We start from the raw sequence: 24,665 nt of genomic DNA, 5'->3' as shown, positions 1-24,665 counted from the left end.
TCGGGGTGCTCCAGTCTTTATTCGCATCAGGGTGGGGTTGGGGGGTCCTGTTGCCGGCAGGGTGGGAACCTCTGGCTGGTGGCTCTCACCTCTTGCTGGCTGCAATGAGACAGGCCAGGATGACCTGGGGGCCCCGGGCTCCTGCCCAGGAGCCCCTCCTGGCCCAGCCACCCCCCATGGTACCTGGCAGCTTCAGCCACTTGGGCACCTTGCCCAGGTCCCTCCTCAAGGGCTGGGCTGGTCCAGGGCTGGGCTCAGGGGACCCCACTGCGCCCTCCTGGGCAGCTGCCTCCGGCTCCAGGGGTGCTGGGTCCAGGGCTGGCAGCGGGGATTGGGGGGCAGTGGCCCTGGACATGCACCTGGGGATGGGAGTCCGAGGCACAGGGTTGCAGGCTTGGCAGCTGTGGACTCTCCCACCCCCAGGCATGCTCCCGCCTCCGGCCCTCACCTGGCCACCAGTATGTCAGCCACAGATGGGGCGACGGTGTGTTCCAGCAGCTTGGGGTCCAGGTAGAGGCCTGTGGGAGGCCCAGCCCACCGTCAGGCCATGGAGGAAGAGGGGGGCCACCCCCACCACTGTGCTCTGGAAGGGGGCAAGGCCTGGGCAGGTGGCTGTCCCGAAGCCCCAGGGAATCGCGCGCGCGTGCGCGCGTGTGTGTGTGTGTGTGCGCGCGCGCGCGCGCGCGCGCGCGGTGGGGGGAGGTGTCAGACCACAGGTTTCCTTTCCAGACCCAGAGGCAGTCCCTGCTCTGGGACACGGGGACTGGTGGTGAACAAGGGGCCCCACTCACCTGCTGGTTCCTCGGCTCCAAAGTGCACCAGCGCTGCAGGAAAGAGTTCTGCCTGCAGGGCAGGCAGAGGGGGCTCAGGGGCCAGGTGGAGCCCAGCAGGGGGCGCTGTACCACAGGGACACCAGTCCCTCCCAGCAGTGCAGGCACCGCCCAGCCCCAGGCACTCCCGCCCCTCTTCTGGCACCAGGCCCTGAGCCAGCCAGGCTGGGTGTCCGAGCACAGAGCCCCCAGGGCCCAGCCCCAAGCACCAGCTAATGCGGAAGCTCTCGCCCTGTGCATTGGCTTTGTAGTCACTGCCTCTCCCCCTCACCCCCCCCCCCCCCCGACCCCGGCCCCAGCCCCAGGGTGCACTGAACACTGTGAAGGCAGCACTAGGCCTGGATACCCCTACCCCCAGCAGACTGCAGCAGGCCCACAGGTCAGAACCAACTGGGGGGGTGCAGGGAGGGGGACAGCAGGGGGCCCAGGAGGCAAGGGCAGCCACCAGCCCTTCCTGAGGGCGCCCTGCCCTCCCCTCCCCCAGCCAAGTTGCCGAAAGCACACAGAGCTTGGGGTCTGCAGGGCAGTCAGGTGGGCTGTCTTGAGGCTGAGGGGGAGAGCACAGACCCAGTAGGAGCAGCTGGATGGGGACCAGCTTTGAGGGACCCTCAGCTGGCCTGGGTCTGCCACCTCTGTGAGGATGCCCGCTGAGACCCCAAAAGCTACAACCAGTCCACTGACTGGGCTGGTGTGAAGCCCCTCCCTCCAGGTGGGCCCTGTACCCAGGCACCTCACCCCTGGGGAGTCCCATCTGAGGGGGTGGTAGCAGGGACTGGCCCCACCTGCACAGGTGTGGGACATGTCCCTAGAGGCCTCTGGGGCAGGAGAATGGACTGCGGTGCGGACTCAGGGCTGTAGGTGACAGCCCCAGAGCCCCCAATGTCAACCCCGTGACCTGTCCCCGCTGACCTCTGTGCAGAGAACGGTGGAGGCAGCCCCAAAACGGGCTGAGGCTCTGGGTGCTCGGTCTGCATGCACGGGCCCCAGCTGGCAGCTGAGCACGCGCCTCCTTCCTCTGGGCTCCAGGAGCAAGGTAGCGGTGTTTCCCAGAGAAGGTCAAGGCCAGGCCTGGGAGCACTGTGCCCACAGCCACAGGGGAATGACACAGGCAAGGGCTGTGATACTCTGAGACCCCCACCGCAACGCCTGGGATCAGCACCTTGGGGGGGGGGCTGCCCTGGGCCCTGGGGCAGGGGGAGGGCAGGGGCTGGCCAGGGAGAAGGGAACATGGGGAGGCAGACCCTGCCTCATGGGACCACCCTCACCTGCTCCAAGCCCACCTGGTGGGGCTGGGCCATCTGGGGGCTGTCAGGCTCGAAGCCTTGAAGGAGCCCCCCCGTTGGCCTGCGTCCCGGGGACCCACCCAACCAGACAGTGGTAAGCGAACGGCACAGGCCCCCAGGAGGCCTGCTGCAGGTCTGCCCCTCGGCTTGGGCTGAGGGGGTACCTGGGTTGTGGCGGGGTCTTCAGGACCCCCTGAGGGTCCAGCACAAGGTCGGGGGTGGGGAAGGGAGGTCAGCACCAACACCAGAGGGGGCTTGGGCCCAGGAAGCAGGTCTGATGTGGGGCATTGGGGGGCCTTTGGGCCCACTTACTGCATCCCCTGCCTCCCCCCAAACACTCTTGGTCCAGCAACCAGGCAGGGCAGCTGAGCCGCTGTCCCCTACACCCACCCAAAGCTGTCACTCTCTGGGCCATGGGGCAGGCCCCTGGGCGCCTCCCGGATGGCCAGCAGCCAGAGCGCAGCCAGCCAGGGGCATGAAAGCTGCGGCTTCCGCGCTGCTCACCGAGGGCGGGCGGGGGCTTCCTTCCCTGAGCCCTGCCAGCTCTGATCCCGGGCGGGCCGCCACCCCATGGAGGCCCCACGGCTCCAGGCCGAGCTGACGATGAAAGGAGCCGGCTGCTGGTAGCTGGGGGCACAGTGGGCAGGGCAGACAGCACCATGGGAGCCTCGTGGGGGGGATCTGGGAGCTGATCCCCCTCCCTCCCACAGCACCTCCAAGCCCAGTGTGGATCAGCAGGCTGGCTTGGGGGAGGGTGGGTGGAGGCCCAGGCCCGGCTCCTGTCCACCTCAGCTTCGTTCTTTGGTGAACGTCCAGCTTTCTGCCTGGTCTCGTCCTGTCTCCCCACAACCAGGCAGCCCCAACTCAAACCTCGCAGGGCCTGTGGGCCACTTAACGAGGGCTGGCCTCTGTTAGTAATTAAAATATCTGAGGAGGCTTTGAAGAGGGAACCATTAGGCCCCCGGCCGGGGAGGCCCCGGGCTGCCCTCCCAGGCAAAAGGACGGGACATTCCTCCGGGCTCTGGAAGGCAGCCCAGAAGGGCGCCGGATCAACGCTCCTCGCCCTCAGCAGGAGCCCTGGGGCCGACAGGGGTGTCTGGCTGGAGCAACAGAGCAGCCGCCAGCACTGAGGGCCCAGCGCGGGGAGGCAGGGGCAGGGAAGCAGGCGGCCAGCAGACCCTTGAGCCCAGGGCCACACCTGCCCAGCAGCTGGCACTGCAGGGAACTCCTGGGCAACAGGCCCCCTGCAGTGAGGGCTCTGACCCTTGACCCTTTAGGAACTGCCCAGCTGCCCTGCCTGTGGGTCCCTGTTCACCCAGACCCAGGGCCCATCCCCTCGGGGCAGGAAGCGGGGAGGCCGGAAAGCCCCAGGGCCTGCCCCAGAGGTTCCCTGCACCCCCTAGTCCCGAGTGTGAGTCGTGGGGACATCGCTTTCTGACACTGGCCTCACCTGGCAAGGTAGCCCCAGTAGCACCTCCCCCAGGCCAGGCTGCCAGTACCTGAAAGAGGGTCAGCGTGGGGTCGTCCAGGGTGGTTTTGGGAGGAGTGATGACTGCAGAGAGAGCATCGCTTTAGTGAGGAAGGCCTCACCCCAGTCCCCACCCCCATGCCCACTCCCCAGGGAGACAGGCCCAGGGCCTGCAGCCTCAGCTGTCCGCTGTGGCAAACTCCCTATGAGAGGTTTGGTTGGGGGGTGGGTGGACCTGGGGCAGAGCTCCTGTGAGGATCCCCGCCCTCACCTCCAGGATGCTGGGAGAGCAGGATGGAAGCAGAGGGCTGAGGGGCCCCGGGTCAGGACAGGCGACCACCGGCCTGCCCGCAGCCCTGTCTCTGGGGGCAGATCCCTGAGGGGGATGCACGGGCAGGGCTGGGAGTGGCACTCACACAAGTGGAAGGGCAGCGCGGGGTCCCCCAGGTGGCTCCTCACGAAGTCCTGCAGGTCCCCCACTGAGAGGGGAGGACGGGGTGAGCAGGGCCCCAGCCAGGCACGCCCCAGCTCTGGCCCTCTGTGGGCCGGGCCGGGCTGACCTGGGCTCAGCTGCCCCCAGTCTGCAGGCCCGGCCACGCCAAGTGGCCTTGGGGTCCTGCCATCGGCCCTGGGCATCTGGCACGCAGCTCCCACCCTCAGGCCCGATCCAGCCCTGGGGGCTGGGGGGTGGGGGATGCAAGCTGGTTCCTACCGGAGACCACGGCTGCAGCTGGCACGGGCCACCCCAGGACTTGCCTCCCCCGCCCCCCGCAGAAATGACCTTCCCTTTGCTTCTTGCCCTGCCCAGTCTGCCTGCCTTCCAGGTGTGCTGCAGCCCCAGGCCAGGGACGGTTCGGGGGGGCCCTCTGTCCAGGACAGGTGGGTGCGCTGGCATCATCACCAGGCTGGCCCAACAAGCACGTGGTGCAAGCCAGCCCGGCCCCGGGGGCCCCACCCGAAAATAACTGCCACTCAGAGCCCAGGGGCCAGGTGGCCACAGCGCCACAGCCCTGAGGGAGCCAGGAGGGGCCCCAAGTGCCCCACATGCCCGGGATGAGGCCTCCTACCTGTCTCACTGGGGCGGAAGAAGCCCTGCAAGACGTGGCGGTCAGGGAACAGCACCCTCAGGGCCACCTGGGAGGGACGAACCGCGGTGTCACCACCAGCTGGGCCTCACTTGGGAGTGGGGCAGGGGCGGGGGAAGTGCCAGCATCCCCTGGGGTTTGCTGACCCCCCGCCTGGGGGGCTGGGTGTGAGGACCTGTCAAATGCCTGCCACAGGCGTTCGCGAGAACACAGTGGCCTCTGCTTCCTCAGAGCCAGGCTGACCGGCTCTTTGCCGACAGAGGCCGGGCATGTGCAGTGGCCTGCCCGCCTCGATCCCCACAAGGCCGCTGCCCCTCTGGTACCTTAGGGTATCGCTCCAGCTTCTCCTTCAGCTGGGCCTCCCTGAAGGCCTTGGTCACTAAGGGGGCTTCCTCCAGGCGCTTCCTGTGGAGAGGGTGGGTAAAGGTCCTGGGACTCCCCAGCCAGAGGGGAAGCCTCACAGGAGCCCAACGGGCCCGCACCCCGCAGTGCTGCCGTGGGTGTGGGTGCCAGGGATCTGGAGTGGAAGCAGGGGGACACCCAAGGGGCTGGGGGCACACCCACCGCTCACTCTTGAGCTGGGCCAAGCGTCTCCTCACGTCGTCCACGGTCACCTCAAAGAACTCGTCGGGCAGCTCAACCGGCCAGTCCTGGAGCAGCTCCTCCCGGTCAGGGTGGCACACCACGGCGTCCCGGGCCACTGGCTGTGGGCAGGGGGCGTGGCTGAGGAGGGGCCCAGTGCCCGGCTACTGCAGACCCCAGAGCTGAGCCTGGGCCCCAGCTGCCGGCCTGAGGCCAGGACCAGGTCTTGGGGAGACAGCAGGCTGTCCGGGAAGGGGTGCCCCTCATGGCTGCCTGCTTAGTGGCACTGACGCGGAACCCTCACTCTCCTGGCCCTGCAGCAGGGCCAGCCACCCTCGGAAGCTCCTTGCTCACTTCCTGTCGCCGTGGGCACCGTCTGCTACCAGGGTCCTCAGAGCTCAGGGAGCAGTGCTCTGGTCCAGGCCACGTCAGGGGCTCCCGAGGTGGGGGGAGCGGCAGCCCCCAAATTAGAGGTTCGGCAAAAACCTGCCGACCGCTGGCCCCACAGCTAGGCTGACCCCACCTCCCCTCCCCTCCCCAGGGGGGCGGCCTGGCCTTGCATCTGCCCACCCTGGGGACACAGGAAGGGACAGCGTCACTCCCAACTGGCAGCAAGGTTGGTGGAAATTACAAGGCAGGGCCTGCTCTGCATGCGGTGCCTCTGGGTGGGCAGCTGCGGTGAGCATGGGCCCTCCAAGGCCTGCGCCACCCAGGGAACAGCCTGGGGAGGTGTCCACCCAGGGCCCTGCCCTCCCTCACAGGTCGATGGAGGGGCTGCAGAGGAAGCTACCCCCTGTCCCAGAAGGGCCCCACCCTCTCACCTCGGCAGGGCAACCCCACCTCTGGTCTCTCACAAGGACCGGGCGGCTGAGCTGGCTCTGGGAACACGCTTCCCAGGTCGTCCCTTCCCACGGCCTTTCCCACAGCCTGGCCAGCGCTCGAGGCCAGACTGCTGCCCTGGGATGACCAGGCCCAAGTGGCGCGGCGTTCGGGGACCCATTCCCCCAGCGCGCCTGCCAGGTGTCTCCAGGGCTGCCCTCCCCCAGCCTGCACTCCGGCTGGTCCCTGCAGTCACAGAGCACACAGCTGTGTCACCCGTCTCGAACGCTCTCCCCCGGGGCAGGGCGGTGGGCTCCACCGAGAAGCCTCTCTGACCTTGCAGCGCCGAGGCGCGCAGCGTCCAGGAAGGGCTGGCCGAGGCCCCTGGGGGCTGCCCCTTCAAAGCCACAGCCTCCCTGCAGCCGCCTCAGGCGGTCTACACCAGAGCTTTTTATAACAAGATGCCCGGCGCCGGCCACCCCCCACAGCCACGGCGCCGGCATTCCAGCAGGGCCGAGAGCGCCCAGCTCCCTTGGGGGGGCGCGAGGGCCGGACGGGCACACGCTGAGCTGGGAACAGCCCCGTGCACGCGTGCCAGGCCCGGGAGCTCCAGGAGGAGGGCCCCACACACAACTCACCCCAAGAATGCAGACCTGGGTGATGCGCAGCCCGTGGCACCCTGCCAAGCCAGCCACGCTGATGGGCCCGGGCCTCAGCCACCGCCTGGGAAACACGTGGCCATTCTGGCCTCGCCGTCCTTCCAGCATTCCCAGGGACAGCAGAGTCCCAGAGCTGCTGACACCTCCTGGCCTCAGGCGGGCCCTGTCCCACAAGAACTCAGGGACGGACGTGACATGGGTGCCTGGGCTGGCGGGAAATATCGTGCCATCAAACAAGGAGGGAGAAGCCAGGAGGCTTCATGCCCTCACCCTGGCCTTCCCAAGGGGAGCATCTCCCCCAACCAGGGCGGGGGAGGGGCGGCCGGGGCTGCCCCGCTGCTGCGCACTGCCGCAGCCTGGCCTCAGCGGCCGCTGTCCCTGCTCACAGGCAGGGGTTTCGCACAGCCTGCATCGGAGGCAGGTTCACAGAGGTGTTTCTGGATGGACCGCAGAGGTCCAGGACAAGACTCGGGAAAAGGGCCACAGGTGCCCACCACGAGGCACGACGTGTGCCTGAGCCGTCCCTACCAGGAATGAGCTCCCTCGTGCCGCCTGGGGGACTGGCCCCGGGGTCCAGGAAGGGACCCCAAGCTGCACCTCACAGGGATGCAGCACCTTCTCGGCACTGCTGACAGCTGACCTCTGCAGCCTGGATCTGTAGGTCCACTCAGCAGAGGCGCCTCCACTGGGGCCCTTACGTCACCCCACTGGTGACGGCTGTTTGCAACCAGATGACAGTGGGCAGGGGCCCAGGAGGCAAGTAGGAGGGACAGGAGCACCCTCCTCAGCTGATGCTCACAGGCGGCCCTGGGTGATGGGCCCACTCTGGACAAAGGCTGGACTGACACCAAGGCCACTTAGAGATGGGGACCCAGTGACCAGCTGCCAGCTGAGGACAGCTGGGGTGGGCGAGGGGCTGAGGCCCCCGGGCAGTGGGCAGACACACTCTGGCAGCCACCACACAAGTGGCTGGGAACCCACCTGGGCACCGGGGTGCCCTCGTGTTAGAAGTGGCGCTGGGGCCTCACCTTCTCAACAGTGATTCCCCAGGACGCAGTGACACCCGAGGGAGAAAGAATGTGGGAGCTCTCTGGAGGTGACCTCAGCCCAAACTCCCCGCTCCCTGGTGAGGGCCCTCGGCCCCCCCGCCCCCCACCATCGCAGCCAGGCTGTCCCCTGACAATGTTCTGGGTAACAGGGAATGCAAAGCGCTTCCCCTTGAGGTTTGGAGCGGAACCGAATCACTACGCAGGGCCGCAGGCCAAACCTCCGGAGTCACTCCTGGAGCCAGCCGCCCCTGGAGGGCGCGCCGGAGAGTGGACACGGCTACAGTCCGAGCGGGCGGGACGCCTGGATGCTGGGGCCCCAACACAAAGCTCAAAGAGGCACAGGCTCCCAGTTCTGGCTGGTACCAGGCCCACCCACCCTTCCCAGCAGAAGGAAAACGTGATTTGTTACAAGAATACAGGTGGTGAGACGTTGGGCTGCGGCAGTGACACCCACATGCTGGGAAGCTGGGTGCCCCACTGAGGATAAGGGGTACGAACCCCGAAGAACTGAGGTCAGGTCAGGGTCTCCTAGCCCCCAGGTCCAACAGCTGCCCTCGGGGAGCAGGGACAACAGAGCCCGAGGTCGGCAAGCCCAGGGGGCTGACACACACAGCAGACCACAGGGGCACGGGTCCTGCAGGGAGCCCCTCAGGCCGGGTCGGGACGGGGGCCTGTGTGTGTAGCACCGCACTGGCAGGCTGGGCATCCGCCACTCCCTGAGGCCCATCCTGGCAGAGATTCAGCAGGACAGATGGCTGGAGGGCACCTGCCCATCACCAGGCTTCAGAAACTGCTGCCCTATCCACCAACAGACCCCAGCGGGCGTTTCGACCAAGGCCACGCCGGGCCCCAGGCCTGCAGGAGACAGGCCTCGGGCTTGCCCTGGAGGGGCGTCACGGGCCGACGCCCGGCCAAGAGGAGGAGGGCGGCTGGGCATCTCTGTCTGGTCGGGCTCTTCCCAGCCCCCTGCCCGTCACGGGAACAGGACAGCCAGAGGAAGAGCTCTGGTCCAGGTCTTCAGAGAGAGGGGACTGGGTGGGGAGACCACTGGCAGCACCCATCCTGCCCAGGGGACCAGGGCTTTTGATCAGGGACCCCGTGCCAGCTGCGCAGAGTGCACAGAGCGGGGGGCTGCCTCTGGGCCAGGGAAGGACTTCAAAGGACAGGCCAGGGGCCGCCCGGCAGCCCCAGCTTCTCCCTGAGCCCGTTCTGATGGCCAGTTAAACTACCTTCTAATAATTAATGTTCCGACATCAAAGGCAGGGGCCGCCCGGGTCTGTAAACCATCCCGGGCCTCCGCCGAGGACCTGCCTATATTTTATCCTGTCTCTTTTGACTCTTTATTTAAATCCAAAAACCACACACAGGCAGAACATTAATGGGAAACTTGGGAGCTCTTTTTGATTACTGAAGTGTACCTTTGAAGTTCCCCCAAAAGTTCTGTTGTGTTCCCTTCTCCCCTCCCCCAGCACTGAAAAGGGACACAAAGCAGACACCATGTGGCCGGCTGGCCCTCTGGGTGTGCGGCTGTTAGTGACAGGAGGCACGAGGCGGGCGGGGGACGCTCCACCACCAGCCAGCTGCTGGGGCCCCCAGATCAAAGGCAGCACTGCGGGCGGCCAGGCGGCCCCCGCCTGCCTGGGGCCCAGGGTCAGCTCTGGCAATGCACTGGGGTCCTGTGCCCAACAGCACCCACCTACTGGGGGGGTGGGCACCAGCCCAGGCCACTCCCAGACGCCCACAGGGCCATGAGTGGGTTCCCAAGAGATGCGACAAGCCTGGGCCTCCGGCTCAGGGGGAGCCAGGGCCCCATGTCACACAACCTCTGCGCCTTCAGGTTGGGAGAAAAAGGCAGCCAGTCCTGGCCACAGTGTCTGCCCCAAACCCAGAGGCGCCCCGGAAGAGCAGGCCCGGAGGGAGTCCGGTCCCCCGGCACCAGCTCAACCCACCACATTGGCCCAATTCCGGCCACAGGAGCTGCACCCAGGAGACAGAGGCTGGGATTGGAGAGGCAGTCAGTTCCTAACCTGGCCCAGAGGTCAGCATAGAAGCCAGCAGCATCCCCAGAGGGCTGGAGCACCCTGCCCCCTGCCCCCCAGGATAAATGTTCATGGAACTTAGGACTGCTTGCCCCGCCCCCCGCCCCCCCACCGTCCACTCAGCAAGGGGCACCAACGTGGTGCAGGGAGGAGTGGGTCCGGCCGCCTGCCCTCTGCTGGGTTCCACTCCACAGCTGAGCCCCCAGGCAGGCACAGGCGCCTCGACCCTCCAGCCTCCCCCGGTGCGTGACCTGGAGCAGAGTGAGGAAGGGGCTCCAGAGGGGACAGGAGGTGGGCGGGCAGCGTCAGCCCTGTGAGCCCCGCGGTCAGTCTCACACATGGACACACCAGCCTCCGAACTGACGCGTGAGTTCCCATGATTCCCATGACCAACAGTGCGGCCGAAGAGGGGCACACTGCACCGCACGGGCCCAGCAACACGGGGGACGGCCGGGCAGGGGTCACGTGAAGGCACTGAAGGAGGGGAGGGGGCAGAGTGGTCTCGGTGTAGGAAACGCAGTTTTCACAGCTCGCCCTGTCCTTCGCAGAGAAGCTACAGGCGGCACTCTGTAGGGTCAGGGTCAAGACAGGGGTGCCCACTGAGGTGGGCGCTACTCAACGAACACCGAAGACAAGAAAAAAGAGAAGGACGTAAAGGAGCTGGCAGTGTCTGCAGGAACCGCAGTGGAACCCAGAAGCTGCTGGAGGTGATGCCAGAGATGAGTGGCAGCGACCTCGGTCCCCAAGTCAGGCCCCCAGCCACTGGGGGCTGTTCCCAGCAACTCTCATGCTGCCCCTGAAGCACCCTGGGAGGCCCCCCACCCCCAGCAAGGCGGTCTGCGAAGGGGAGCTGGTGTTGGCGGTGGAACCCTCTTCACCCACTACCATTGTGGACGGCACCGTGTGGGTGCAGGGGCCTGAGCGCTGGGCAGAGGCAGCAGCAGTGTCCCAGGGCAACGTCCACCCATGCCTCTGGCTTTGGGGACAGTGTGTGGCCCGGCTGTCGTTTGCAGCGCTTAAGAGTCAGCCACAAGCCAAAGGCTGAACAGAGGCCTGCGGAGCGGGACTCCAGTGGACAACGCAGGGGGCGACACCTGGGGAATTGCAGCGAGCCCTTCCTGACCATGGGCAGGGGTCTCTGAGCCTCTGAGGAGGCAGTCTGGTGGAGGGCCCCCACCCCTGGGCCCTTGACAACCACACTGCGTGTTCCCAAAGAAGCCGGGCGCTATCACGGAGCCCCAGCTGGAGAAAGTCCCAGAGGAGCTCCGAGGGGATAGTGTGGTATCACCACCAGGGCGAGAACCGGCCTCACGGGCGGCCCCTACCTGTCTTCCCTCTCAGGAGCTCTGGTCAGGGCAGGGCCAGCCTGACCCACAGAGAAGCAGCAGCAGCTGCGAGGGCGGTGCCACGGGACACTGACAGCCCGCCCTGGCGCCAGGGGTCCCGAGGCTCTGTGGAGCGAGCTCCCTGACCCGCTCCCACCTGCTCGGCATGGCGCCTCTGGTAAGGGAGGGGGTCTGCACAGGTGGGCGTGAGACATGGGCACCAGTGAGCACCGAGCGAGCCAGAGGCGCTCGAAGACTGACCTGACTACGAGGGGGGCAAGGTGCTGCTGCGGAGCTGGCCTGACGCACCCCAATGGCAGCTGTCTGTGCCCCCAAAGCTGGTTGGACGGGAGGGCGGCAGACGGGGCCTGCGGGCTCGGCCACTTCGTCACAGGCCCGCGAGCTGCAGGGCCGGCGGGGGGCTGGGGCTTCCACGCAAAGATGTCCCCTCTGGACACGCAATGCCCCCCACCAGCTTGTGACGGGGCCACGCGCCTCCTCCCTCTGCTTGGGTCGGGGCAGTGCAGACGGGCTCTGCAGGCCCTGCTCACCCCGGCCAACAGCGCAGACAGCGGGCAGCTGTGGGGACGTGAGGCTCTGGGGTGAATGTGGCCCAGGCCACCTTCACAGCAAAGCCACGCTCCACGGCACCAGCCGGGACAGAAGCGCTCGCCGTGCCCACACCCACGGGAGGGCGGGGTCACTGGGCACCGGAGTCTGTCAACACCCTTTGTGCTGGGTCTGAAGTGGCGCCTCGATGAGGTCAACCGAAGGTGGAACCAGACCAAGAGGTCGCTTCCCAGGGGCCCCCAGGCCCAGAGGGGAAGTGCGGTCAGGAGGAAGGACCCCACGCCCAGCTCACCGCATACCGGCTCTGGCTCCGGCGGGGGCCTCAACTTCTTCGGCTTGGACGGGCCGCCGGGGCTGGAGAAGGACTTGGGCAGCCTGGCTGACGGCGGCGGCGGCGGACACCGTGCAGACCCGCAGGGGCCCCCCAGGCGCTGGCCCCCCCCTGAGAAAGGCACAAAGGGGGCTGGCGGGGGTTCCTTTGAGGTCGGCTTTGCCCAGGCGTCCACTGGCTTCGGGCCCAGGTTGTCCGCACAGCCAGCCCCTGAGGTGGCCGCTCCGTCCTGCTGGCTCACGTCGCCCCGGCTGAGCCCCATGGAGTCCCAGGGAAGCAGGGGACTACCGGCCGCCCGCTGGGCCGACAGGGAGGCGGCTGGGCTTGCTGGGCTTCTGCTCCAGGAGACTCCAGGCTCTGGCCCAACAGCAGAGTTGTGCTGCCGCATGGCAAACCTAGGGGCCCAAAAGAGAGTGAAGCTCAACACACAGGTCTCAGTGTCCGTGTCCCACCCACCCCAAGCCCCACCCACAGGGCCCTGGCAGTGGCCCCAGGTAGCGGATGAGGGCCCTGGGCCGCCTGCCCCTTTCCTTTGAGACCCCGTTTCCCCCATAACACAAGGGCCCCGAGGCCCCACCTGACCTGAGGATGGCGCTGCCGCCAGTCAGGCCCAGCGACTGCAGTGTCGTGCTCTGCAAGGCAGCTCTGCCGGTCACCTGCGCAGGGACAACAGGACAGGTGGGCCCAGGCCATCCCACGGCCCCTCACTGACCTGGGGGAGGCACCACGGCCCAGCCCACTGCCTGCCCTCTGCCTGGGAGTTGGCTGACACTAGCCCTGCCGGTGCTGGAGGCCTGGGCATGCAGGCTCAGGTCTGGGTTGGCCACACCTGGCCAAGTGACCAGCCCTCTGAGGGCTGCAGTGACCACCATGGCCCTCGGGCAGGCCCAGGCCTCCATCTCCTCCCAGGGGGGGTACACGTCCCCCCCAGGTCCCTCCCTCTCACAGCCCTAGTGGGTGTGTCTCACCCACACCAGGGCCTCCCAGGGCCCCTCGGGGACGGTGGCCACCCCAGGCCAGGAAAGGGCAGTCAGCCAGGGTCGAAACAAAAAGCCCCTATGAGCCAGGGGAGCAAGCGCCAGGAGGGTCCCCGTCGCAGGCAGGCGGGCAGGGACAGGCTGGGCCTGCACCACGCTGCACTGGGTTTTGAAAAAGATCAAAACGGAGCAAAGCAAATATTTATTAAAAGGAAACCACTTTTGTGGCTCTTGGGCTTTGAGAGAAGCTGAGAAAACAAACAGGGTGCTGAGGGAGGCTCTGGGGGCGGCTGCGGCCAGCTCCGGCGCAGCCGGGGTTCTGCTTTTTCCAGGGAACACATCGCGCCTCAAAGCAGTCCACCCCGCTCCTTTGAAGGCGGGCCGGGGAGTGTGTTTTCCAGAGTGGAAAACGGGCTGGGCCGGGTGGCGAGGGAGCGGCAGTGGGCCCGGGGCCAGGAGGGCGGGGCCCCAGCGCCTACCTCATCCCTCATGTACACGCAGACTGGGCTGGCCTCCCACGGCTGCTCCAGACACGCCCTGCGGGGAAGGGGGGCGTCACAGGCAGGCCTCTGGCGTGTGGGATGCCGGTGCTCTTGGGAAGGCACCTGGCCCCCCCCCCCCCCCGCCCCCAGCGAGGCCCCGCTGCGGGCCGTCAGCACACGGTCTGGGTGTCTCCTGCCGGCCTCGGCCCCCAGCCTTGGAGCGCAGGGGGGACACAGAGCAGGGGGCAAGCAGCAGTAGCCACCTTCTGGGCATGCCCGGGGTCACTGACAAGTGTGCCCAGGGTCAGCCAAGAGCAAGGCCCAGGGGCTGCCCTCCAGGAAGGTCGCGGACCCCAACAGTGCCAGGAGCAGCTCAGGGCACAAATCCACTAAGAGACCCTGAGGACAGGTCCTCAAGGCCACTAACCTTCTGCCAGACCCGTGGGCAGCACTGGGACAGACGGGGCCGGTCTTCCCCAGGAGCCTCACGCTAGGCTGGTACCTGCAACCTGTACCCTGGGCGGGTGGCCTGAGGGGCTGTGTGACCACATCCAGACACCTACGTGGTCGTGGTCACACAGGACAGAGCCACAGAGTGCTCTCCAGGGCCTCCAACGTCCCCATCCCCAGTAAACGAGAGAAGCGAAGAGGAAGGCTGGGCAGGGGTCAGGGCCCTGGTGTGCCGGGCTGTTGAGCCCCTCGGCCCCGAGTCACACCCAAGTCGGGTGCGAGGGGCTGAGGGGCTGAGGGGCTGAGGGGCAAGTGGGCAGGAGGCGCCACAGATGCACTGCCAACCCCGCCCTCCCTCCCATAAACCGAGCCCGGAGGCAGGTCAGAGCAGCCTGGAAGCACAGCTGGACAGGCTCAAAGGACAGCAGGTGTACGGGCGCACACACACACACCTGTGTACACTCGCGTGCATGCACACGCACACACACACCACCACCAATTCACACTGCCCGGGCCCCCACCGACCGCCAGGCTACGGGCTGCAAACCAGCCCAATGCTGGCTCTGGGCCTGTGTCCTGGGGCCAGCTCACTCCTGCAGTTTCTGATGCGTAATTGTCAGCGGGCCCCTCTCCTCCAGAGGGGTCCCAGGAGCCGGGCCCGCAGCACAGGAGGCCTGGGCGACCTCAGGACGCGCAGCGCTGCCCCGTTACGAGGCCTCACGGCTCACGTTCCTGTGGACGCAGCCGGGCCGGGAGGACACAGGAGCCCAGCCGCCGGGGATCAGAGGCGGCAAGGGTCCGGGCTAACCATGCGCGTGGCCGCAGCTGGACCTCCACACGGCTCTGGTGTGGGTTTGGCCCATTTCTGTTGTTCGCTGTTAGCTTCTGCTTGTGTGTGGCGCACCAAGCCGGGACCCACAACCCAGAGCACCGTGGGGCCCCTGCAGGAGGTGCACCCTGCCCCTGCCCGGGACCCACCAACCTGGTTGCCTCCCGAGGTCCCCACAGGAAGTAGGAGACCCAGGCTGACAGCCTCAACCAGAGCAACAGCAGGTCAGGGCCTGGGGCCCAGCTCCCCAGAACCCAGTGACCCCAGGCCTTCTGGAAAGCACAATCCCCCAACCTGCCAGAGCCACGGCCCTTCGCAATCCTTCCCCCCCACCCCACCCAATGCCAGCGGGACCACAAATCACAAACAGGGCTGAGAGCCGCCTGCCTCCTGCCCTCCCAGGCCTCTGGACATCAAACGCCTGCCCGGCTTTGATGTGCGGCTTCTCCAGAGGGATCGGATTCCTAGTGGATCTGAGGGTGACGCCTGTACACACGCGAGGGGAGGGAAGGGGAGGGGCAGCCGCAATCACTTCCAGACCGTCCCGGCCAATTAGCAGAGCTCCCTGGCCTGGACAGCGGACAGGGGGACACTGGCTGGTCGAGGAGCCGCCCCTCACTATCTCCCCAAACATCTCCGAGAGGCTGAGCCTCCAAGGAGCCCCGTGCACTGCAGGCAGGACCCCGGCCCAGGGTGCTGTGCAGAGTTCGCCGGGTGCCCACCTGCCACCCTCCCCAGACAGCACCTGGCCCGGTGGGATGGTGCCCGCCACAGTCTCCCTCTGTAGGCCAGGTGACAAGCTCCCTGGTCAGGCGAGGGCGATGGGGACTGCCAGGCAGGGCCAAGGGGATGCTGATGGCTTCACCGCCTGCTGTCCCCACAGGTGCAGGCCACTGCCCACCCCCTGGGCTAGCTGGGGGCAGACCAAGTGTCTGGAGCCCCTTCAGCCCACCTGCCCCAGCCTGACCACAAGAGCCAATCCACACCCACAGGGGGCGGCTCCAGGCTCAGAGGGCCCCCGCCGCCACAGCAGACCCCCCCTTGAGCAAGGCTGCACCCCTGGGGCCAGGTGGCCCACTCCCACACCACGCAGGAACGAGCTCAAGAGAGCAGAGAGGCCAGCCCCTCCTCCAGGGCAGGCAGAGCAGGGACAGCTGCAAGGGGAACTGGCCTCTTCCTGAGAGCTCGGAGAGGATGCCCTGGCTGCCCTGAGGCCTGGGGATGGACACCCCACCTAGGCACGACCCCAGGAGAAGCACACACACAGTCGCGCTCAGGCACCGCCCCGGGGTCCACTCGGCCGGACAGCAGCGAGCAGCGCTGACACGCAGCTCCCACAGCAGGCTGGGAGCAGAGGGCCAGGGCTGCGGGGAAGACCCGCCTCGGGTGGCCCTCCCTGCAGCGGATGCCGGAGGAGCAGACAACCAGCCAGCCCCAGTCCAGGCCAGTGCCATCCGAGGCAGCTCCCAGCCCCACGTGGGCCCTGAGCTGGGGCGAGGAGGACAGCCAGAGGGGCAGCCTGTTCCAGGTGAGATGCGAGTGGACTTCTAAGACCTCCTACCACAGAGAATGCAGAAAAGTATCTCATTTTTCCTGTGATTGCATGTTTATGGGGTAATAGTCTGGATACACTGAGTCAAGTTAATCAAATTCCTGACATTAACTGCCCGTGTTTCTGCTCTCCTTTGCCGTGGCTACCAGGAACTCTCAGCAACCTCCGCGCAGCCCACACGTGGGGCCCACGTGGCCCGTCAGGTGGTCACTCCGATGGCTCCTGCCAAGACCCGCACGCCACTGGCTCTGGGGCACTGGCCTCTTCCCCCAAGTTCTCAGTGAGAAAAGGCAGCTCCTTGCATGTTCCACCTTGTGGGGATCCAAAATCCCAGAGCCCTGGTCCCCCACCAGCGGGGTTGCTACGGCGGCAGGCAGCGGACCAGCTCCTTCCCAGCCCCAGCACGGCACTGCCAGCCAACTGGGCACCTGGCCATGGCTTCGGGGCCACCGGCCTGCCCCCAGGGGAGCCTAGTTCACAGTCAGTGAGCTCAGCCAAACAGCAGCTTCCAAGGGAAGGCTGGGCTCGGAGCTTTTGGAGCTGAAACTTAGGGACGCCTCTTGCTGTTGGCCCAGCAATTCTACCCCTAGAATTTCCTCTCAGGGAGGAACAGGGGTGGAGGGGGCGGTCTGTGCAGTAGGGACGGACCTGGGGCCTGGGCGCACACAGAAGAGGCCCCACTCAACCGGCCTGCGAAGACGGGGGGGGGGGGGGGGGGGCGCCGCTGAAAGAGTTTCTGGAGAGACGCATGATCAACTCATAAGCAAGAAAGCGAGGCCGCGGGTGACTTGGGACAGCACTTCCGGGTCAGTAACGACAGCCGTCTGAGCGGCTGCCTGGCCCGCAGGCCACGGGACCTCCTGCTTTGTGAGCACTCCCCAGCCACCTCCTGCCACCACCTACTGCCCCCCGAGAGCCACCTGCTGGTCCCTAAACTGCGCCCTGAGTGCAGCTCAGAAGGCAGCCCATCCCGCGGGCTCAAGTGAACCACGGGCGCCCCCTGAGCAAGCCCTCACTGGGCGCCTCCCTGCCTGCACCCAGGGGACCGGGCCCTCCCAGTGAGCAGGCTCTCCCCAAGCGGGACTCTCACCAACTCAGCAGCAGGGTGTCTCTGGGTGGCTTTGGCCAGTGCCCCGGGGTCCCTGCCCCATCAGCTGAGGACTCCCCAGCTCTTCCCAGGAGGGTGACCCCATCCCGTGGTGCTGCATCCCTGCCTGTGGGGCACAGCCTGATGTCCCCACAGTCCCCTCCCCAGGGCGGGGGGCTCCCATCTGGCCAAGCAGAAACCGATGTGCACCCATTGCTGTGAACAATAGCCTCCTTTTTAAACGTGAGCCACCCTCATGGTCAAGGCTTTACACCTCAAACACCAGTCAGCCGAGGGGCCCGGCACCCACTCCTCCCGTCACTGCTGAGGCCTCTCGGGTCCCCCACAAGGCAGGCCGGCCCGGAGCCAGCTGTAAAGATGGGCTACCTGTGATTAGCACCCACGAACAGGCAGCCCCTCGCTGCTGGCCGGTCCTCGCATCCGGTCCGCGGCATCCCCACAGCAGGGGCGGGCACGGCTGCAGCCCACGCCAGACACTCACCTGGTCTCCGTGAAATGGCTGAGGAGCTCCCAGAGAGTCTGGCCCGAACAGAAAGTGTCCTGCAACCTGGAGCCGTCATCCAGCTGCAGAGCGATGCGGACCTGCGGGACAGGGAGACTGAGAGCCGCCGGGGCGGGGGGCGCTACAGCCGGCCCGAGCCGCCCTCTGCACACTCTGTATGTTGCTGTGCCTCAAGCTTTGTTACGCGGCCGGAAAAAACAAATACGTTGCATTTTGTGAACTTTTCCGCATTAATGGATACAACGTTTTTACATATCAGCCCGTTCCTAATAATTATGTCCCTAAAGCGGGACTCAAGCCTATCCCCCAAATGAGGGAAATTCCTTTCTGCTCCCGCGACCGAGCAGTGACACACCAGAGCTCGCTGTCCCCGGAGGTGTGCTGTCAGCCTCGGGCACCCCTGGCCCACCCGCTGTGGCCTGGCCGGTGTTTCTCCTTTTTAGATTCTTTAAAAAACTGTATTTGAACCCTGGCTCATGAAGCTCAGTGAACTGAGTGCCAACCTGTAAACCAAAAGGTCACTGGTTCGATTCCCAGTCAGGGCACATGCCCGGGTTGCAGCCAAGTCCCTGGTTGGGGACCAGCAAGAGGCAACCAAAGATGTTTCTGTCCCTATCTTCCCCTCCCTCCCGTCTCTAAAAATAAATAAATCAATCAATCTTTTAAAAATGTGTACTTATTCATGAGAGAGAGAGAGAAAGAGAAAGAGAGAGACATGGAGCTGTTGTCGACCCATTCGCGCGCTCCTTGGTTGAGTCTCGTATGCGCCCTGACCAGGGATCGAATCTGCACCCTTGGCACACTGGGACGATGCTCCAGCCCACCCAGCACCCAGCCAGAGCTGCATCTTTCTCTAAGTCCCAGTGAGGCCGGCTGGGTCTGCCAAGGGCTTCCTCTTCAAGTGCACATTTACGTTAAATCTCAAAGCAACGGGGGAGCTGCCCTGTGTGAAAGGCATCTCCCAACCCCCGCAAGGGACGTCAGGGTTCTGTCCACAAGAAAGGCCGTAAACGGTTGCTGTGTTGCAGAAGGAGGGACCAGGGTTGGCGCCCTTGGCCTGACTGTGGGCGGGCTCTGGAGAGCCGAGCCTCCTTGTCCCTCACGGGCCAGACGGGTGCCATCTCCCTCAAGGAGCAGGCGGCACAGCAGTCATGTAAGCAAGGGCCGGCGAGCACGAGGGGGGCGCTCCCCAGGGCCGGCCTCCTGATCTCTGGAACTCTCGATGCTGACCAGGCAGACGGCTGGGGGCCCAGACAGAGGAAGCTGCCCCACGGCCTCCCTGAGCTCTGCAGGCTCTGACACTCGTGACAACTGTGACCGGAACTGTGGGGCGGGGTGCCTCTGCGGTGGCAACAGCACAACTAACCCCCAGCAGTGACTCGGCACCACGGGCAAATGCCCACCCCAGTCGCCAGGGTGGGGGGTGGCTCTGCCTGACCCAGGGGGACAGTTTGCCTGCGGGACCCACTCTGCCCAGCCCCCGGCTCCCCGGCCTGTGTGGCACCCCGAAGTCCACAGTCTGCTGGAGGGGCCAGGAACAGTGGCACCACCGCCCTGCCCCGGGCACCTACCGTGTTCTCGGGCCCCTCGCGGCCGCGGGACGCGGGCACCATCTCCAGCTTGGCGTTATTGGGCAGGTTGGCGAACCTCCACTGCAGAGAGAGGTCGAGCACGCTCCTCTGAAACCTGCAACGCAGAGCACGGCCCACAGCCACCCGCAGAGCCCGGCGCGGCCCGTCAGTGCACTCTGTGGCACCCTGCCCGGGGCTGCACCCGCCAGAACCGGCACACGCCAGCACGCCTTCCAGAGGAAAGAGCCAGCGAGGAGGCAGGACGGGAGAAGCCGCCTACCACAGCTTCGACCCGGACAGGAGGCAAAGGCTGTAGGGCAGGGGCTCATGTTCACCAGGGGCCACATCAGCCTCATGGTTGCCTTCGAAGGGTTGAATGTAATTCAGGACTGTACAAATGTAACTCCTCCCTAACTAGGGGCAAGGAGCTCGGCATTGCCGCCAGGTAGAAACAAGGTGCCGGGCCAGATGAAACAAGGTGGAGGGCTGGAGTCGGCCCGCAGGCCTTGTGTTCGCCACCTGTGCTCTGGAGAACGGCAGACAGAATGGCCGGCCTGAACACCCCCTCCTGAGAGCCAGGCCGTCGGTGGCAGGGATCCAGAAATATGGGTAGAGACTGCCATCCCCGGCTTCCAAAGCCAGGTGCTCCACCCCAGAGCGACCCTCGGTCTCTCTGCCCATGTCCTGCACTTGTGAGCCACCGCACGGGGACCTGGCAACTTCAGGTCTCCCAAGTGACCAGAGTGAGGCCACTGTGGGCCCCCAGACAACAGGACGGCCTAGGACCTCAGAAGGAACTGGTGGGACAAAGTGGTTGGATGAGTTAGGATGGGAACCACCTGGGGCTGGGAGGGAACCCCAGGGCCCCCATCATGCCCGTGGGTTGCTATGGGCGGCCGCCTCCCAGGGCCAAGCTCCGCCTGCTTGCTTCACAACAAGGGACTCAGGTGAGAAGAGCCAACAGGTGGCCAAGGCCAGAGCTGGGGCCATGAAGGCTTGGGTCACACGTCGGCTGCGGGCCACAGGGTTGGACGCCTGCTCCCGAGAGAAGTGAGAGGCAGGAGGGCGGGCAGACACTGCCTCAACCGTGGGCCAGGGTGGGGGGTCAGGCCAGGCGACCCCAGAGCCTTCCTGACCCTGGCCCCTCTCTTCCCAACCCCCTTAGCTCCCAAGGCCCCCACAAGAACCACCACTGTCCACCCTACAGGGCACCGGGTCTGAGAAAAGCTCTGCCCACGGTGCCGGGCAAAGCCCCAGCACCCCGTGGCCTCGGCTGTAAGGGACGCAGACAGCAAATCGCAAGAGTGAACAAGGGAACCCACAGCACTCACCCGCCAGACCTGAGCTCGACTTCTAACGGGAGTTTAGGGACAAATTAGGGTGCTGGCGGGACCGAGTGAGACCGGAATAGAGTGGTCGGTCACCGGTGGCGTGCAGGCCAGCACACCGCTGGGAACAATGTGGTTTTCGGAACACGGGCGCTTGTAAGGCGCAGGGCCTTCACAAGTGTGAGAAAGAGGCAGTCGACACCAGGCCAGAGACTCGCACAACTTCAACGTCTAGTGCGAGATGGGACGGCGGATCCACAGAGAAACCAGGGCTGGAGGGCCAGGCGCCCGCAGGAGGCGGGGGAGGGGGTCGCAGGCACGCACACCCACCGAGGCTGCCCTCCCTGGCAGTGGCAGCGCTTTGCAAACAAATTACAGCTGACCCTTGAACACCAAAGGGGTTGGGGTGCCATACAGTCGAAAATCCCGTGCACAAATTTTGACTCGCCAAAAATGTAGCTGCAGTTGTCCCTCTGGATCTAACGGGGACTGGCTCCAGGGCCCCCCGACACCAAGGTCCGCAGACACTCAAGTCCCTCCTACGAAGTGGGGCAGGTCAGTGCAGTCGGCTCTCCACACCCACAAACTCCCAACCGTGAAGGGAAACGGTACCAGTGTTTACTGAAAAACACCCGTGTAAGCAGGCCGGGCGGTTCAGAGCCGGTTCCTCAAGGGCCAGCTGCACGCCATCAGCAGGGAGACAGGCACCAGCCATGGACTGGGGGAGGTGGAGGGAGGAGAGGACACTCGGCTCTGACCAGAAGCCAGGGCATGACCCAGCCCAGCGCAGGGGCCTGGGGTTCTTGGCGGTCAGGCAGAAGGCAGGGAGCTGGGGTGGTGAGAGGGTGTCGCCACTCAGAATCTCCTCTGCGCAAAGCCCCACGTGTGACACAGTGCGGCGAGGTCCAGGAAAGCAGAACCCCATATCCCGGGCTCCCCCCAGGCGAGGACGGCCACACGGTGAAGGGCCCCAGTCCTCCTGTTTCAGACTCTCGGGCACGGGCGAATGCCCCCTCTAGACAGTGCCCACAGGCAGAGCCCTTGCCAGCAGCACCAGGGGCTGAAGCACCACTGCCTCACCTGAGGTACGGGCCACTTCCGCTCGCCCTCAGAGCCCCACCGGGAGCCGCACAGCCGAGTGCACCACAGCCAAGTGCACCACAGCCTGTGCGGTGGGTCAGACGGTGGCCCCTCTACAGTCCTGCCCACGCCCTAACCCCCACACTCATGACAGTGAACTCATCTGGAAAGAGGGACTTTGCAGATGTGACTGAGTTAAGGATCTCCAGGTGAGGTCATCCTGGATCAGGGCAGGTGCTTGTGGGAGAGAGAAGAGGTGCAACAGACAAGGAGAAGACCATGTTAGAAGGCAGAGGTGTAGGTGATGTGGCTACAAGCCAAGGGATGTCTGGAGCCACCAGGAGGTGGATCAGGCAGGAAGGGTCCTCCCCTAAACCTCAGGAGAGCCAGCCCTGCAACACCTTGAGCGGGGCTCCTGGCGCCCGGAACTGAGAGGAGATAGACTTCTGTAGCTTTAAGCTCCTTGGCAGGCCCTGGGGAGGGGGATGGACAAGGACAGAAGCCTGGCCAGAGCAAACTCACTTTAGATCGTATTCCCTGGGGTTGAAGTCCTGACGCCGGCACGTGTCCTCCAGAACCTGGGGCGAGAGGAGAGGACGTGAGCCGCTGTGCTGGCCTGGAGGCGGGGCTGGCAGGTACAGTGGCGCTGAGGCAGCAGGACGTCTCTCAGAGGGCTGGTTGGCTTTGCTGGACAAAGCCTAGTAAAGCCACGTGAGGGACTGTCCATTCCAGAGCTCCATGTGCCTCATTCATGAGCTCCTGTTCACTGTCCTCTCCTCGCTGGGCTTGACTTGTCACCCCAGCTCTGCTGGACTGTCTCCAGGCCAGTCCCCAGTAGGCCATCGCAAGACATCTTCCTACACACACTCCAGACCCCTCCGCCACTCACAGAGAACAAAGTGCAAACCTGGCCCCCCTGCCTACAGGGCGCTTCACCTTCCTCCCCAAGAGCCAACACCACACTGCCAGCTCAAGCGGGTCCTGCATGCAGAGGCCCCCCACCCCACCATGGGGACTCCTCCCGGCAGACCCTGGTATGCGCACTGTCCCCTACACAGCAGGGCCCAATAAACATTTCTAATGTGATGGATTCAGGGTCAACCAGCTGCCCGATGCAAGTGCAGCGACTGACTCAGCAAGGCAGTTTCCAGGCACAAAAGCCGGCACACCCAGCCACGCGAACACCGGCCAGGGGACGCGCTGGGACGGGGACTCGGGCCGCGGACCCGGGACGCTAGCTTGGGCGCGCCGCGGACTGGGCGGAGGGGTGCAGACCTGCAGAACCCCGTCAGCCTGACCCCAGCCCCAGACACCCAGGGACCCTGGAGTCCCGGACCCGAGTGCGGAAGTGGGTGGGCCCTACTGCCAAGAGGCCGCTTATTGGCCGTCTCGGGCCCCGCCCCGCGTCCCCCCAGAGCCAACCGCAGGAGCCGGCCCGGCGCGGCGCCCCCGCCCTCGCCCCCCGCCCGCTGTTACCCGCCCTCCGCCCGCAGCCGCACCTGCAGGAGCACGGTACTTGGCGTCACCTTCACCGTGTGGCGCCGCCCGTTTGGGGCCAGTACGGACACCGCAGAGCCCCCGCCGCCTGCCGGGGCCGCCATGTTCCGCTCACGTGACCCGCCGCCGCCGGCTCAGTTTCAAACAACTTTATCGGCAACAGCCTGGACAGACAGCCACGCGACCGCGGGGCGGGACGGGGCCTGGAGCGGTCTTCCGGACACGCCCAGGCCCCGCCCCCGCTCGAGCCCCACCGGATTTCCCCGGTCCCGCCCCCTGTCCTGGCTGCGGAGGGGACTGGAGCGCATGCTCACACCAACCGCCTGGCGGGCTGCGCTCGCACCGCCGCGTGGCCCCGACGGCAAGAAGAGGAAGTCTGTGAGGGATGCAAGCGCCCCGAGGCCTGGACTCCCTGTCCCTTCTGGGCCACTGCGCTCCGGCCTGTCCTGGGTCCCATGCGGCCGGCGATCGTGGCCCCTCCAGTGCAGCGTCTAACCCCCTGTCCCTGTTCTTTCCCCCGTGTCCCCAGTCCTCTGAGGTCACCCCTGTCCCAGGGGTGGAGTGAAAAAGATGGCCCTAGATGGGGAGAGCAGATTCAGAAAAGTCAGAGATGCGTGTCCCACACTGTCAGTGTCCAGCTCACTCCGGCGGCAGCTAAACCCTCGGGGAAAACACGTCTGTGGGAGGTGGGGAGGAGGGATGTATGGGATCCCACCAGCCCTCCTGTGTGGATGCCCGCCGGCCTTTCCGTAGGTGGCACATCTGCCTCATAGGCTCCACATACTGACCAGCAGACACCCTCGTGAGCATTAGAGATTCATGTGGGAGCACTGTGGGGATACCTGGTCAAGCCCTTTACCGACCATTTCCAGGCCTGAACTGGCTCAGACACCGCCCGCCAACCTGCCTGCCCCTGGACCTGTCTGCTCCTACCGGCTCCCATGGGTCCCGTCTGTGTCTAGCTGGGCACACGGGTGCTGGGAGAAGACACCCTTGGGGCATTTCTGACCAGTGCCTGGTCCAGCTTTCCAACCCCGTACTTCAACCCATCAGGACCCCACATGCAGCTCTGTGGCAGACAAGCCCCCCTGCACCCCAAGTGGCCCCCAGCCCGGCCTCTTCAGCTCAGCGGCCTTCAGGGGTTTCCTCAGGCCTCATCTGCACTGGGACAGGCCTTCCGTGCCTGCTTGCTTGTTTACTGTCTGTCTCCACCCTGGCTGGCCGGTCTGCCTGGCCTCCACCTCGCGGA

General features: G+C 65.7%; 1 protein-coding gene across 9 annotated transcripts; it reads right to left on the bottom strand.

The window, feature by feature from the left end:
* On the bottom strand, positions 1-23,591 carry ASPSCR1 (ASPSCR1 tether for SLC2A4, UBX domain containing). Of its 9 annotated transcripts, none has more exons than XM_053911351.2 (16): positions 23,419-23,587; positions 22,442-22,497; positions 19,512-19,626; positions 17,920-18,020; positions 13,497-13,554; positions 12,623-12,696; positions 12,009-12,435; positions 5,231-5,370; positions 4,990-5,071; positions 4,649-4,715; positions 3,998-4,060; positions 3,613-3,665; positions 792-843; positions 449-518; positions 184-359; positions 1-99 (listed from the first exon to the last, which is right to left on the bottom strand). In XM_053911351.2, exons 1-16 carry the CDS (start codon positions 23,518-23,520, stop codon positions 86-88), a joined length of 1,650 nt encoding a protein of 549 aa, XP_053767326.1. In that variant the 5' UTR covers positions 23,521-23,587; the 3' UTR covers positions 1-85. The 9 variants fall into 9 exon arrangements, 7 of the variants coding, with proteins under 7 accessions (XP_053767326.1, XP_053767332.1, XP_053767329.1 ...); XM_053911357.2 differs by having other exon boundaries at positions 19,512-19,592; positions 23,419-23,485; XM_053911354.2 differs by lacking the exon at positions 23,419-23,587 and adding an exon at positions 23,195-23,251.
* Between the last annotated feature and the right edge of the window lie 1,074 nt (positions 23,592-24,665).

The sequence above is a fragment of the Desmodus rotundus genome, chromosome 9 (assembly GCF_022682495.2).
Source record: "Desmodus rotundus isolate HL8 chromosome 9, HLdesRot8A.1, whole genome shotgun sequence".
NCBI classification, from domain to species: Eukaryota; Metazoa; Chordata; class Mammalia; order Chiroptera; family Phyllostomidae; genus Desmodus; species Desmodus rotundus.
Note: the sequence above shows the minus strand (reverse complement) of the source record. Positions and strands in the feature narration are given on the sequence as shown.

Bases quoted from the DNA above. Each gene is read 5' to 3' on its own strand.
- ASPSCR1 (XM_053911351.2), bottom strand. From the start codon at position 23,520: ATGGCGGCCCCGGCAGGCGGCGGGGGCTCTGCGGTGTCCGTACTGGCC. The intron at 18,021-19,511 runs GTAGGTGCCCGG...CCTGTCCCGCAG, and splicing joins GCGAGGGGCCCGAGAACACG to GTCCGCATCGCTCTGCAGCT. The intron at 4,061-4,648 runs GTAGGAGGCCTC...CTCCCCTCTCAG, and splicing joins CTTCCGCCCCAGTGAGACAG to TGGGGGACCTGCAGGACTTC.